Source organism: Schistosoma haematobium, chromosome ZW (assembly GCF_000699445.3).
Source record: "Schistosoma haematobium chromosome ZW, whole genome shotgun sequence".
In the NCBI taxonomy this organism is placed as follows: domain Eukaryota; kingdom Metazoa; phylum Platyhelminthes; class Trematoda; order Strigeidida; family Schistosomatidae; genus Schistosoma; species Schistosoma haematobium.
Window position 1 is genome coordinate 46,457,789 of NC_067195.1, and position 17,407 is coordinate 46,475,195.

At 30.5% G+C, this 17,407-nt stretch overlaps 1 protein-coding gene across 1 annotated transcript in view; it reads left to right on the top strand.

Annotated features, from left to right (window-relative positions):
- The window catches only part of MS3_00003704 (uncharacterized protein), a gene marked incomplete at its 5' end in the record, with an annotated part of 131,175 nt that extends 116,869 nt beyond the window's left edge, over positions 1–14,306 (top strand). The window contains 5 exons of the mRNA XM_012940049.2: positions 2,548–2,858; positions 6,413–6,883; positions 7,988–8,104; positions 9,121–9,246; positions 12,821–14,306. Of these exons, the coding sequence (XP_012795503.1) occupies positions 2,548–2,858; positions 6,413–6,883; positions 7,988–8,104; positions 9,121–9,228 (1,007 nt within the window). The 3' untranslated portion in view covers positions 9,229–9,246; positions 12,821–14,306. The remainder of the gene's footprint in view (positions 1–2,547; positions 2,859–6,412; positions 6,884–7,987; positions 8,105–9,120; positions 9,247–12,820) is intronic.
- Positions 14,307–17,407: the final 3,101 nt, after the last annotated feature.

Sequence of the window (17,407 nt, forward strand, 5' to 3'; positions counted from 1 at the left end):
TTGATATTAAGCGGTTAAAGAGGATTTGCAGGTAGCCCCATAAACATTGAGACTGATATGTGATATTTAATTAGTTGATAACGAAGATCAGTCAAAAAATAAGTTGATAAATTAAAAATGGTATTTATAACATCAATTAAGTATCTGTCATTCATAAATAAATTTAGTTATTCGCTTTATCTTTTTTACTAAAAGTGCATTATGTTGATTATTTGCTAACAGTAATCTATAAAAAAATTATTCCTTAAATTGTGCGTTATATATACATCCAGGTGTAGGTGAGATTTCGTCTGCTGACCGTAATGGGTGTATGGTGCTATGGAGTCAACTCCGTAATACTTTGAGGCTGTAACACAGTCGTCAACTACAGGTTTTTGATCATGTGTTTCTATGATGCATCGCTCGTGTTTCTTGAAGCAACCAAATAAGCGAATGAGGTTAGGTATAGAGTACTGACCAAAAGTGGCAAATAGGTTGATGAGGCGATGATTCTTCACCGATCACGGTAGGTAGAACATGTGTTACGTATGCCTAGTAACCGCTTATTTCGACAGGTAATGGTTGCTGGTGTAGGAGTAGATTGAAAGAAAGCCATAAATTGTTGATTCTAACCTTTTTAGAAGATGCATACTACCTGTCTGGGGTCCATGAGATAACCGCAATCAGTGGTTCCGGACTTTGAGTAGTATGTATCAGAATCGTTGATGGTAATGCAAATGAATTAACTTGTTCTCCTACTCTAAATCTCAAGTCCTATTATACCCTCATATGTAACTTTCCACAGTTTCTTGAAGCCTTTTTCTAAATACTTAGTCTTTTCCATTGTCATCATTACCACATATTTTTGATTTTTTGCTACTCATTAATTTCATTTCATCGTATTAATACGATATAGAAAATTGGACCAACATACATCTATTCCAGGCTCTACTCTGGCGAGAACTGGTGGTGAGTTGTGTGATATATATGTTGATCCAACAATGAAAATATCAACCTTCAGACATGTAGCTCCCTTAACAATAAACACCTTTTATATATGATATATCATATGGTAAAAAGGTAATTGGACTGTCAAATATATCTAAATCATAAATAATATGGATCTATAAAATAAACAAATAAAATGATTCATCTTAGAGTCAATGTCTAAATTAATTTACGTGTACATAAATACAAGTTTCCGGGTTTGTTGAACTCTTGGCAATATCATGTTTTATAAGTTAAAATAATAGTATATACTGTTTAGAATAATAAATTAGATAGTTATTGTAAGAATTTTGTTTAAAATACCTAATTAACCGACTGATTGTTCGAATTTTAATTTCTAAAATCCATAGACATATTAAAATTAAACAATTCAAACAAATGATTTTGCCAGGAGTTTTTGTGGATATTATGGTAATTTTGATAGTTGATATCAAGAGTCACTTGATTCTAGACCACCATGGAAAACCTGGAATCACTGGAGGGCCGTCTCGTTCTAGTGTGGGACTCAGAAGTGCGCATCCACGATCCCGCCTTGCAAGACTCGAACCCAGGTTCTATCAGTCTCGCGCTCAAACGTTTAACCTCTACATCACTGACTCGATATCCAACCAACTGTATTAATGTTTAACTTCAATTAACCAATTAATCGGTTCATGATTTCAATGAGAAGTATAAAGTTTTTACAATACCGTATCTAGCGTATATACCATCCGACGAACAGATTGTGAGGGCTGACCCAATGAAAAAATTCCATTCATGAACATGTTGCTAACTCACTGTTGTATAAATCCTTATTTTTTTTAGACAAATTTCATTCAATTCTAGAAAATTTATTTACTTATTTCGTACATATATGTATGAGGTCTCGATTGTCTTTGTGATGTAAGAAGAGTAAAAGAAACTTGTCGAAATGTTCTTTGATAAGAATTCCATTTCGTACTGAACATATGTTAAATAAACCTATTATTATTATTATTGTTATTATTATTATTATTATTATTATTATTATTATTATTACTCAGTTCACTGGCAATAATAATTAGTGACAAAGGTTTGAGGACAAAGAGGAATATTTGTTTCTCTAAGACTATAGGTATATCTGGCAGATAGATCCTATATAGTATAAAATCTAGACCCTGATCTTCTTGATAATTACCACCTAACATGACAGAAATCTGAATGAATGAAGTAATAATTTAGGGAAATTACAATATAAATCAACTCAAAGACATCTTCACCATGGCAAATGTCAGGCAAATAATAAACATTTCTCAAGAATCTTATTTTGTATTTTCGACTTTGAAATCATTGTTTGTGTTTGACAAATTGTTCAAACTATCTTCTGGAAAATAACTAAGCAAGTCAAAGGTTCCATTGAGCATACCTTCAGAACAATTCAAACATAAGGTATTAGATCTTTAGACTCAAGAAGAACATCTTACTATATATGATGATGAGTTCAAATGCTTTTCAATGTTCGCTTTATAATTTTAATTTAAATTATTAAAAATGAATTTGTTAAACTTCCCTTATATGTTTTGCCTTTTCAAAACCATAAAGGTACGAGCTGGTTAGTACCCCGACAAATCGTATCAAGGTATCGTCGTGCAAGTTTTCCAAACATCTGTTATAAACGAGAGCATATTCCTATTACTGTTCTTCAGCCTTTGCCAAACTATTCAACAACTTCAATAAACATTCAAGGAGATATAATGAATTTCGATAGAATCTCAATTTTAATAAATGACGAACCAGAAATCGAAGCAACAATCCGCCCCATCAAGTCTGGAACTGAAACTGAAATATCGATCGCAATAAATAATTCTTGTGGTCTAGGGATAGGCTGTATAGGAGGCTGTGAAACAGCACTAGTAAGCGTGCAAATGCTTTATTTTATACATACACACTTTTTACATAGTATGAACAAAAAATAACTTCATGTTCTCTCAAAAGAATTTCACATCGAAAACATAAGTTGCCGTTTAAATGATTTCATTTCATTTCATTTAAAACTAAAAGTAATTACTAAAAGTACTGAAGTATGTATGCCGAATTTTAGTAGTAGCAGTAGTTTTTTAGTAATCTGTATAAAAACAGAATAAACAATAGAGAATATAAGCAAAGATAGATGGTGGCTAGCAGTGGAATCCAGGACACAGGTTTCATCCTATTTGTGACTCGTCAGTTGGATGTACCTATATCTCAGATTTGGGACTCAAACCCAGTACTGTTCATTTCAAATGTCATCACATTATCCACTTAGCTACTGAATAAAAAAATGGTGTAAAATAATGAAATATTTCATATTTGATTAAACGTTTGTTAACGAACTCACTTTATTTTTTGGGAAGAAACATTATCTGAAGTCATTACAGAAAAAAAAAACAGTCTTATTTTCTACCATAGAATAAAATAATTTTTTGTCGGGTATATAATAAAATTTTAGTCTCGTTATACTTTTATGATGTAAATTCACTTGGTGTTGTTTTTTACTTGTGTCTTCCCATTGTTATTCAGGACTGTGATTGATCAGCCTCATGTTGGCATATGTGCATCCTGTGCTGATTGCCTTGATATAGCCTTAAGTCACAAGCTTTTTAAGCAAAGATGGATAGTGGCTAACAGTGAATTCCAAGACGCTCGTTTCGTCCTATTTGGGACTCGTCAGCTGGATGTACTCGCATTTTTACTCTGGGACTTGAACACAGTACATGAGACTGATCAATCGCAGTCTTAAATAACAATGGGAAGATACAAGTAAAAAACAACAAGTGAATTTAAACTTCACCCCATTGCACAAGCAGGTGGCTATCAGAACTCAGTATCTAAGCGCATAACGTGATGGCGTTTGAAGCGAACAGTACTGGGTTTGAGTTCCAAAGTGAATATCAACTCTGGGATGTGGATACATCCAACTGACGAGTTCCAAATGGGACGAAACGCACGTCCTGGATTCTACTGCTAGACAACATCCATCTTCGCTTTTATGATGTGATCATAATTTTTTTCAAACCTTAACAACATAATTACATCCTCCACGTTGTTGTTTTTTTAAAGTTTGTTATAAACATATTGATTTAAAATATGTTCATCTTATTCTTAATCATGTGATTATAAGTTTGTTTTGAATAAATAAATTTTTGTTTATTTACATGTGATATTAATATGAAATTACAACTAAATGTAGAATACATAAATAATAAATAAATAAAGATATGAGAAATCTTCTCTCTCATTAATAATACAGACAATTAAGATTTATATGGATCGTCTTGTAGGCTTTTTATAAACATTTGAACTGATACATCTATGGTTAACGACTTCAGTTCTAACTAAATCCATCATTTACTTACTTCTTAAAGAGAAAATCAAACTTTCAATTTCGATGATAATTTATTAATTACTACTGTGAATTAAAACTGGGATTTCCATATACTGTGATATAGAACTGTTACTAAGTGTATTAGTAAAATGTAATATTTCTTCCCTGTTAAATTGCTAAAAAGTGAATAATAATGAAAAAAAATAATGCACGTTGAATAGATTGACATAAGTGCTGACAGTTTTATGATCATTTGTTGTGGCAACATAATACAGAATGCCTTACCCAACTATTTAAATTCTACCGTGATAAGGGATAAGAAACTGAATGTTTGTGTGTGTTCCATTATAACTTCGTAAATAATACTATGGTATTTAGTGTAATATATCAAATAACCTCATAACCTCCATGAAAATGTCAATGGTTTAATGGAGATTTTACACGTTCCAGATAGTTCAATAATGTATGCTCACCCCTGTTCACAATAATAGGTATGTAATTGATAGATTACCTTGTTAATTATCTTAACTTCGACTGTGTAACTATATTCATAAGGCTACCACGATAATGTGCTGTAACTTACCTCGTTTTCAAAGAAATAAAATTTGTCATGGTAGGGTATTTTTCTGTAATTTCAGTTTTACTATTATTAGTAGGAAAAACCTATCAGTTGTTGTTAACTTAATTTTAACTTCAGATATTCGTTTTATACCATTTCGTCAGAAATGTATTTGACTCGATTGAATCAATCGATTTTCAACAAAGTTTATAGAATGATAAACATGAAACAAGATCTTCTAATCAGTAGGATTGATCATTGTTAAAATTTGATAATAATTATGATAATATGAAACCAGAGTAGAAGTGTACAAATCTTTCTATTAAATTTCATAAGTACCATTATCATGCATGTGACGAAAATCAACTTTGTTTTGTTTGTTTAATGATGTATTTAGATTACGTTTCAAACAAGATTAGGAAATATTTTCACTGATCTAAGTTTAATATGCACATGTTATGTAATTTTTTGATCTGAATATCTTATTAATATCTTATTAGTGAATACATACTTTTCAAGTAAATCTGACAAATTATCAGCTGAAATCTTGTTAAAGTGTCCTTATCTAATTAACTGTGATAATTATAACAATAGTATGATGTACATTTTAGAGGTAATTCTCATCTTCTCTAAATGTGAGCCTTCATTTCTGTTTCCATTATATTTTAACTATGAGATATTTATCAATCCAATAAATAAACAGATTCTTATAAAATTCTCGGTATTGTTTACTTGAAACTTTACATTGATGTTTACGACTGAAATTGATCAATCTCTTATTGGCAAACGTGCATACTATGCGTATTACCTCGATACTGCCTTAATTCACAAGCATTATAAACTAAAATAGATAGTGAACATCAAATTTGGGATGCAGGTGAATTCGTCTAACGAGTACTAGATAGAACGAAACATGCGTCCTGAATTCTAGTGCTAGTCACTATCCATCTTTGCTTATATAAAATTTCTGTTAAATAATATCTGAATATGCTTTGTTGGACAGTTTATAGGTATTCTTTGAATTCTTATTAGACTTTATTGTTATTGTTTACTGAATTCGAAGATAAATTTAATAAAAACTGACAACAAATAAATAAGCACTTGAAATCAAATAGTATTCTTCTTATTGACAGAACTAAACTGAAAACCTTTGATTCTAATCTCAATCAATTTGCCTTAGGCTATGATTTTTTTAAAATATAACTTGACAAATATAAAGTTTAAAATGGTTTAGCAGATCTTTCTATGCTGTGGTTGTATGGAATAACTTGAAAAATCAATGAAGGATGTAATGATTTAAGCAGCTTCATCAACAGGTTTATATAGGTTTATTTTGTTATTTACTATTTTAAAATAATAACTTTGAAACCGATTTATACAAAATTCTTAAAACTACTCAACAACAAATGAAAATTGAAAATAAACAATCGGTTTTCTAAGTTATTTCAAGTTAAAATTTATTAACATTCTATTGAAGTATTGTAAAGTTATTCGAAGTGTAAATCTTTATACAAATAATTATAAAACCAATATTTTTTTTACAGAATGTTCCAGTTATACATGAAATCTATCCTAATGGTGCAGCGGCAAAAGATGGACGTTTGCGTCCAGGGGATCGAATTAGTAATGTCAATCGAATATCATTAGTTGGTGTACCATTTTTGGAAGCTATGGATAAACTTCAAATGGCTTATATTAGCAAATCGTCTATGATAAAACTAGATTCAGATGATGAAAATGAAAATATTTCTTTATCAAATCAAGAACAAAGTTATTTAAATCTCACTATATTTCGACCAACAGAACAAAGTCAGAAATGGTTTGACCAAGAATTAGTAATTGAATTATTGAAGAAATCTGGAAAAGGTTTGGGAATTTGTATTGCGGATCGATGTGTACATCTTAAACTAGATGAAAATTTGTCAGAGAATGAAAATACTTTAAAGGTACAAGATAATTCCTATGTAAACACTTCCGAAATGCAAACATCATATGGCGTTATTGTTACTGAAATAGTGAGTCGATTTCAGTAATAATCATGATTTTTACTTTTTACTTTATTGTACATTTACTAACAGAAATGTGAAAAAATGGTTATAAATAACAATCGTCAGCATAAATCGAGAATTAAATCTGTGAAATGAGTCTACTTGGTCATTCTGAATTACTGAGCTAAAACTCCTCTAACCTGTAAGCGAAAGTGACTAATTGATTTTCTACTCATGGTAAAAATGATAAATCCCTTGGGATTAAAAATAACATATAAACAACCCTAAAATTTACTGTATGATAATTATAAGATGACCCGATGCTCATGAATAATTTGAATCAGAATAATAATTATTCAAATGTGAAGCCTTTCAATAACACTTTTATATTTGTTGTACATAATGTAAGAAAACGTATGTACTAAAATATAGTAATAATTTATCTCAAAGATAATTGAGGGACTTCAGGCTATTCTTGTTGACTTGTGGGGTCAATTTGTCTGTAATAATCGTTGAAATATTTCAAGAGAAATTGCTGAGATCTTCGAAGTCAACTTCACTCATGATTTTGATAAATGAAATTGATTCCATATAATTAACTAGATCTTTCAGAAACTGTGTTATTCATTTTCCTATCAGTAAAAAATTAATCAGGAAAATAATCCTATCTCTCTTCAAACTTAATTGATTCAAAATTCATATAATTTATTTCAATCTATGCGTTTATTCAGAACTTAATAAACAATATTGATAGTAAGTGTTGTGACGTGCGGTGTCCGGAATCTGGTACTGATACACGGTATGCTATGTGATGACCCCCCCTCAACTGTCTACGTGAGCGAGAAAGTGTACTGGACTACCGAATGGAATGCGCAAATACTCATTCATATCTATGCCATCCTTAGGAAAGTGACCCATTAACCCCGATGAAATTCACTTAACCTTTGGGTCTCTTCTGATTGCCATCAACTGACCTTTTTCTACTTCTGATTGACTCTCCATATCAGTAAGACTAAGCTAGTTTAACATATTTACTGATTATAAAAATATGTTTTACGAACAATTCGTTATTCTCTATGATCAAGTTTTCATGAATTCCAAGAAAAATTTAACATTTTGTTATTTTATTAGATTAAAGGATCGATTGCAGCAACTGATGGTCGTCTCATGGCAAGTGATCAAATCCTGGAAGTGAATGGTAAAGATACAAGCACATTAACTAGTGAAATTGTTGGTGCTCTATTGAAGGTAATTAAATATCTCATACTTTAGTAAATAATGTAGATTTTCACCGTTACTAGTAAATATGGTGGTACAGCTTATTCATGGAATCAACAGAATATTTAGTTACAAGTTAAATGTTTTTGACGTGATGAAGATTATTGTCGAATAAAAGGTTTTGTTTTCCATAATTATTATTGGAGGTTAAGGCTCATACAAAATGTTCACTTAGTAATAACTTCAGTCGTTTTTCTTTAATTTGCTTAGCTCCTGTCATATTATAAAATCAGCTTGTGTGTAACAAAAGCAATCATTCAAGCAGTAAATATTTTATTATTTTAATTCTACATAGAACAGTTTTCTTCAGAAATTCAGTTTAAAATTCACATATTCTTCATGCTACGGCAACTGAACTTACTAAATATCAGTGTTGGCTTTTTTGAATAAGGATTCGTATTTTTAAAACCATCGGGTTTATAGACAACTGGAAGATCCTTCACTAAACGTACTTGTTATTAAACGCATTAGTAACAACTAAGAACTAAATGTGTAAGAACATTTTTTTTGGATGCTACATTCATTGTTGAACATAAATTCAAATTTTTAGTGTAATGACTATTAAGTTTTTAACAATTCTACTTGATGAATTAGAAATGTAAGTAGTCGAATTCATGAGTCGATGTGAGCTAGACTACCATTGAAAAACCGGAAGCACTGGACAGCCGCTTCGTTCTTTTATGGAACTTCTCAGCAGTACCCATCCACGATCTCGCATGCGGGACTCAAACCCAAGATCTTTGGTCTCACACGCGGACGTTTAACCTCTAGATCACATCAGAGATCATGGATGGGTGCTTCTGAAGAACACCATGCTAGGATGAAACGGCCGTCAGGTTCGCAATGGTGGTCTAGCTTACATCGACTCATTAACCCAACTACTGAAATCACTACAATCTCTACAAACCCTATTCTGATAAAAAATAATTTAAAAATTGTTGTAGTTAAAAAAGAAGCATATCTGATTGATAAATCTCTTTTTTTAGGCAGCTCCATATAAAGTTATTCTCAAAGTAGGAAGACTGAAAAATCAGATTGCTATACCAAATTCAGCTGCATTTCTTTTTAATGATCCTTGTCAAGTTAGACGATAGACTATACAGACTAAACAAGTAAGTAAATCTTTATGATTCATCTTTAAATCAATTGCCTACAATTACCTTCATTTTGTTTTATATGAACGATATATTATCTACGCTTATTTGATTTAAGTTAAATAAACAAACAGACGCAAATACTTTCTGAACAGAAATTATCAATCCTATGTACATGGTTGTAAGTCTATGAATAAAAGCCAATAATATGACGTTAGAAACCGATTTGCAAAATAATAGAGATTACATTTATGTTGTGTTTATAATTGTATAATTGTAAATAAGATGAAGGAATACACTTTCTTTTCTTGAAACTGCAAACATCATATAGTGTTCAAGCAGTCGGTTTTTGTCTTTCAATTCATCAGTTGATCTAATCTAAACCACCATTGAAAACCTGGAAACACTGGATGGCCGTTTTGCCCTAGTATGGGACAATTCGTCTGTATCTATCCACGATATGCACGCAAAATCTGAGCCAAAAACCTTCGATCTCGCGCACAAACGCTTAACTTCTTGACTAATTATCCGGCATCTAACGTTGTTAACATCTAACTTCAATCGATTCATGATCTTGCGCAACCATCCATCCATTGTCTGAGGTAGATACTTGTTTCACACCCGAAACGGATTGTGCTCTACTGATCGCGGCTTCCCATCAGAAGTTGGGTTTGAGTCCCGCATGTGGGATCGTGGATGTACACTGCTGAGGAGTTTCGTACTATGATGGAACGGCCGTTCAGTGTTTCTAGGTTTTCAGTGGTGGTCCAGCTTACATCGTCTCATGAATTTAACTATTCAATATACTACAATTTTCAGATAATTATGAAATTACTGGGATTCTAAAAATTATATTTTTGTATTTTACTTATCACAATACACTTGGTTGGATATTGATCTCTTAAGCAATCGGAGTTTATGGTATCCAAGTGAATCTGTATACAAATCAGGATTTATACAAAGTATTAAACTTCATTAACTTTCTTTAATAACCCATTGTAAATCACTTTAACAGTAGTAAAATTCAAAGTATATCACTCTAACATTAAACTAAATGACTTCAATTTCCGACATTAAAGAATTTAAAACCATTCATTATCTAATAGTGTAGAGTTCTCAAACTACAACTCATTATAACTATATTTGACAGAATAATTCAATATTCAAATAACTTATACAACTTTCATTGTTTATACTTACCAAACTATAAGTAAGATATAAGTCTAACACAGTAAGCAAATGACAAATTCAGTTTGATTCAACTAACTGAAATAAATAATAGCTACTCTCTAGATAGTTTATGAATACATGTACCAGTTAAGTATTAGAACTGCATTTTTATTTATCAACTTGAATGAATCAATTAGGATAACATTTTTAAGACCAGATAAATTTGTTTTATTTTGTGATTCGGTTTGAAGCGAACGGTACTGGGTTCGAGTCCCAGAGTGAACATCAACTCTGAGATGCAGATAAATCTATCTGACGAGTTGCAAATAGGAAGAAACTCGCGTCCTTTATTTCACTTCTAACCACTATCTATAATTACTTATTTAATGCATATTGTTCATGTACTATCAATAAATCATTTGGTTATGAAAAGACACAACAACAACACAGTTACGAATCCTATTTATGAGTTTAAATAAAGAACATTTACTTCAGTAGATATGAGGAGATTAAATAAATATAATGAGTGGATATTATTACAGTCACGTTGAAGGTTATTTAATCAAAAAATTACAAATGTTTACGATATAAATGATGATATTACTAATAATAATATTAATATTCCTGCCTTGTTAAACATTAATAAAAATATCATATTTTAATAATAATGACAATAATTTAAACAAGGTAAGAGTATAGAAACAAGAGTAAAGTTGAACGTATTTGGTTAGAAATTATAAATTTTGCGATAGAAATCGGATGTTGACGACTACTTTCGACTAATGTTTGTCTCTAGTTAACGTAGGTACAGCTTAATTGAGTGACAATTAAGAAGGCATACGATAAATTTTTCTATTTGATATCTTATTTCTATTGCAAATTGGCGCTTGCTTCGTGATGCAGTTTGATAAGTTCCCCAGTGTATGTTCTATGTCATAAGTAGCAAAAGTGAGCATAAGTTCTAGTTATCAACATAACGATAATATCTTCCAGGTGAATAATTCTTGGACATAGCACTCAACTACGATTCTTTCACGAATCTTTAAATGGTCTTTATTTTAAGTTGTGCAGTTAGTTTCAAACAGCTTCATTTTGAGTGTGGTGTATGTTAAATTCAAACAGTATTACTATGATGTGAATCTACATGATCGTTTTAAAACCAAATTACTTAACTTAAGAATTTCAGCGTGTTCTTTATTTATCGATTTACACAATTAGATATGGTTAAGACATTTTCAACAGAAGCATAGAATACGGAGCTACAACTTTTCATTACATTGAGAACTTGTAATAGTTTAAAAAGTATTGGCTTTGTCATCTTGAATATAATTCGGTTCTGAAATCTGAATTGGTTATTTAAGAGTCCATATTTTGAATTCACTCGTTATTTCGTAGTTACTAAGTGCAATAGAATGATCATTTATTGAATTTAAAAAAACATCATATTGTATTTTAAGATAAAATAAGGTTGAAAAAAGCTTACTTCTAGTCGTTATCAATTTTGATACTAACTTATGAATAATCTGTTTCAAATACACCTCTTAGGACGCTTTTCCACAATAGATTTGGAGATCAGATTTTCTTATATTTAACTTATTTTTTCCCAATTGCTGTTTACATAGATAGTTTCTCGAACATTGATATGCCTCTTCAATCCAATAGGAGCTTGAACTGGAAGGTTGAATTTCGATTTTACATAATGGGTAGTCTGTAATGAAATTGAGTAAATTCTTTAAGTTCGTCACTAATTCACTTGAAATCAGATTTTCAGTTGTTTTTTTACTGGAATACTGAAACCGGTGAACCAGATTGACTTTTAATTGTTGAATGTCTATATGATGAACAAGTTGCGGTTATCAGTACATTTTGACCCAGTGACTGAGTAGTAAAATGTTCTTCATATGACATCTAAAGTTGGTTTTTTATTGTGTTTACTATTAATCCAACAGGTGGGATTTTTCTGTATAATAAGCTAATTTTCACCATAATTTTACATTTTACCGGTAATATTTGGTATTTTGATAATTCTATTAATTTTAATACTTAAGATCGTGAGTCGATTGAAGCTAAACAAACATAGAAAACATGGAAAGATTGGACGGCAGTTTCGTCCAAATGTGGGTTTCCACAGCAGTGAACATCCACGATCCTGCCTCGCAAGATTCGAACACAGGACCTATCAGTCTCTAGTGTGAACGATTAAACTCTAGACCACTGAGGCAGCTGGCATCCAACGGTGTTAGTTTAACTTCAACTTATTCACGAAATTGAGCGACAGCTTTTCCATGGTCGTTTAGCTTCAATTACCTTTTGTTCTTAGCTATTAAAATTACTATAATATACAAAAAACCCCTTCTCATAGTTATATTAAATAATTACATAATATAATTATATAAACCTTATTTTAATTTATTTTATTTAGATAACCAATTTAACCTGTATGGATAACATAGAAGAATGCTTATTTTTGATATCTATCTATCAAGAATGAAAATAACTCTTAATTTGTTAATAATAATGAATATTTACAAATTGTCAAGTTCAAATTGACCTTCCATATTTCTTTTCTTTTCTTTCCTTTGAAAATAAATGCTTTCTGTTGCAATAATACAAATTTTGCATTAATATAACATTCCATTATACAGATTGTTAATAATCTGTTTAAAATAAAAGCAGCTCAATTGTTCCGTTTTCTTTTTTCGTTTCTTCAGTGTTTTATTATATTTAAGCTAATCTATGTATGTGACTTATTTTAAATGAAGACAATCCATTCATTTTCATTCTAGTTAACAATACCACCATCATCAACAACAACAACGAAAAGAATATCCTTCTTTATCCTCTCTTGCACTAATAATCTTTTTTTAATGCACATATTTTCTCGGTAATTTCACTAAAAAAGTAGCAATAATGTTTGTATAATACTACTACTTCTAATACTTCTACTACTACTACTAATAATAATAATAATAAATGCTTAGCTTTTCTATATATTAGGATAATACTTTATCGTATATATTTATATATACATATACATACATAGTGATAAGCTTCATGTTTTCTTTGTCAATTCATAGGATATCTTTTATATTCATGCTATTCACCTTCTACTCTTTCACTCACTCACTCACTAACTCTAATTTCTTTATATTCTAACTGAAAATCAACTTGATTTACAATGTGACGACTAGCTTGTTGAACAGTTATTACATGGATAGTTAAATAAAATAATATTTTTATGTAAACAATGAAGATAAAATTAATATTATGCAACAACAAGAAATATAAACATAAACATATTAATAATTTTATTTGTTTGCATGATAATCTTTCATTCTGATAAACAGAAGAATGAATATATATTGAATCCGTCTTCTTTTTTTTTTTACTGAGACTAACCTAAGATTAATATATGTATTGATGAAGTACTATAATGTGTAATGAAAGAAATATCTTATTGATTCGATTCATTTCTACTAATAATCCTATTCGTAAAACTTATGGAAACTATTAATTACATTTAGAAGAAAAAATGTAAATTTTCTCATTTCTAACTTATCTACATTGTTTCCTCTTATAAACTAAGTGATTAAAGTCTTTCCATGAAATACATCATAAAAGGCATTTAAAATTCTGATCAGGGAAATGTTAGAAACAATAACAAATGTTACACTGTCTTATTGATTTTTGTTTTGTTTTCTGTTCTTTTTTTTGGTTTGTCACACTTCTCTTCATTCACTTGTTCTCTCTTAAATGTTTCATTGATATCATAATGATAAATAGTGAGTTGTTTTATTCTCCCCATCCTTTTCATTTTGTTTTCTGTAAACATATCTAACTTCATTAATTCATGTGAATGATAATATATAGTGTTGATTAGTAAAATAGTAGAATCAAATTGTATAATACCTTGTTTCGTTTTGTATTAAAAATGATATGATGATTTGTTTAAACGTATATGAAAACTCAGATTAGACTAGGTAGGTTAAAATCGGTGGATAACGTGACTTAGTGTGATCAATGACGTCGTAATAGCCTTCACACTATCATTTAACTCTAACTTCTAATCGCTTCCTAGTTCAACAGAAACTTCTTACATGTGGATCCCAAATGGGAATGTGAAATAAATATTCATATTTGATAAGGTACAGAAAACGTGAATATCTATAAGTTAGTGTTGAGGCTTTTAGACTACAATTAATTGATAATCATCCAAATAGTAAATAAAACACAATTCGTAATTTTCCTAGAATTACTTAGGGAATTTCTATTAGACACTTTATCCCAACTTCTGAAGACGTTCGTCAAGACTCTAAACTCATTATCATAAAACCACGTAAATAAGTAAAAGATGAATGATAATTAGTCCATCTGTTTTTATTGCAATAATATGGAATCGCTCCTGTAATGTGTTTATATACTGAATATACCACATTATATTCTACTTTGCTCTTTGGATATCATTGCGTTGTATATGAAATATAAATTTCACCTGCTGAAGATGCATATCCTGTACAGAAATAATTAATACATAAGAAATATCAGCAGTAGAATGAACGACAAACGTATTCAACCAGATAAAAGTACTTTTTATTGAGGTGGTTCACCACTACAAGTTAGTTCTCTTATATTCAAAAGATGTAGTCAACGATGTCGAATTTGATTGAATTAACTATTGAGAAATGGTTATTTTTTACAAACTGCTATAGGCTGAACAGTCTTTGAATACCAAGGGGCATCAAGCAGTCCGTGTTTGCATAACAAATATACTCACAGAGAATCACAGCGAAGGTCTTACATCTAAATAAATTGACCTTCTCTAACTCCATTATCTTAATGAAGAAATATTTTTAAAAAATTAATCCATCAGCATTTCAAGTTAAGCTTACTATGTTTAAGTCTTGATTTGAACATAAACACAGGCAAATTAGCTGATGATGAATCCCAAATAGGACGGATCGCAAGTTTAGCATCCCATCATTAGCACACACAAAACTTATAAATCTGTGTTTTGGAAAATGGTCTAGGTAATTACAGACAAGAAAAGAAGTTATAAAGTCTTCAGGCTTTAATTCAACTTAAACCTCACATGAAATATTGTTTCACATATTTTATAGCAGTTCAAAAAAATAATTCAAGTCATACTTAATTGATAAAGAACTACTCCTAAGAATTCCCTTGCAATACACTTAAACATCTACTTTATTGTGAAATTCATAAAAATGGTCAATACTACTGAGTGGTAGTATTGGTCATACAACCCTGTTCTTCTATGAGATTCCGTCTTCATGAGGAATTATCCTGCAGTTTTGAAACTAAAAATATTTTATGGCCAATATAAATCCTGAATTCATGACTGAAAATTCTTCCATACTCTATAAACCAGTATACTTCAAAATATATGATTAACTTGAGCATTAATTTTGAAGAATTTCTCAATTATAGATGAAGCACAAAAGGTATATAACATATTTGGAGTGTAGTTACTCATAAAACTCCTCGTACATTTTGGTTCGCCTGTGAACATCTATTTTTGGCATAAATGAGAAATGAATTTTGAAACAAAAATCATCTGTCATAGTGAAACTGTTATTTTAGCTTGTAATAAGCTTAAATTTCAAATGATCTCGATAGGTGTAAGTTTTCTGTTTCCTGACACCGAGCTTCCGAGTCTTGATATGTTAAAGAAGCTTTGCAGCTAAGGTTGATACTTTTGGTGTTATTGCGTTCTTTGGGCTAGATAGTTTAGTTACATAGCTTTCGTTATCTTCATGGGTGAGACCACCAACCGTTTTCTGCACGTATAAGTAAGCTTCTCAGTTGTAACACAAGTTTCAAAAATAGTTTGTTCTGCTGCTTTTGTTTTTAGTTGTTTATCTTCGTAGGCCTCGTTTTTATTTAATCTTGCATTCTATGTTGAATATTTTGTTTAGTCGTTATGCGACTATGTGGTTGATCAAATTTTTCATATAAGTTGTCGAATAGGGTTTATCTTAAAAACAACTAACTATAAACAAGGGCACTAGGACAAACTAATTTAACATTCATCGTACAAATAAGAAGCTCAAATCTACACGAAGTGACTGCTGATGATGTTATCCGGGAAGACAATGAAAGTCCCACAATTAAATTACTTAGCTCAGATAAATCAATGACACCGACATTTCCCAAGTGTTCACTGTAGCAGTATGTACAATGTAAAGTTAATACTACCTATCACATAAATCACATGTCAATAATTTAAAAATAAAACAATGCTTAAAAATAAAGTAATCAGTAATTTATTATTTCATTATTAATAATGTAATCTATTCATTAAGAGGCGTTAGATAATGGGGAGTATAATTTGCTTCAACAAACTTACTAATCGTCTACAGTATAAATAAAATGTATTCTATGACTAAAAACCTCAAATTATATATTAGTATGTTATTAATACTCCTAGATACTCGAAAAATTAACCTGTTGTCTAGGACTATTCAATCAATAAAACTATTCATTAATTTGTCATCATGGGGTTGTAGAGATTAATGACAGTGATTGAAATCAACAATCATTGAAAATCTGAAAGCACTGGACAATCGTTCATTCGTGGTGTATTGAACGAGGACACAAGTGGGGAAAATCGAATTATTTGATTACAAAATTACAGAAAATCTTATAAAATCTGAGGACCATACAGTATATACTTAATTTGCAAAATGTCAATCAGTTGTTTCAAACTTGTATGTTTCTTTTGCAAACATCAGTTAATCGTCTCAGACTTCATTGTTCTTTCGTTTCGACACCAACCATTTTTTGTTCTCGTTCTCTTTTCTTTGATCGTCTTAATCTTCTGCCACCAGGCATTTCACTTTTGATTGATGATACATACTACTTATATCTATCAGCATCAGTAGTACACACCACAATAGTATGGAACTCCTAAAGAGCGCGCATCCACGACGCTTCATCTGGAAATCAAACCGAACACTCTCTGTCTCCTTCACGAACACAGTTGAAAACCACT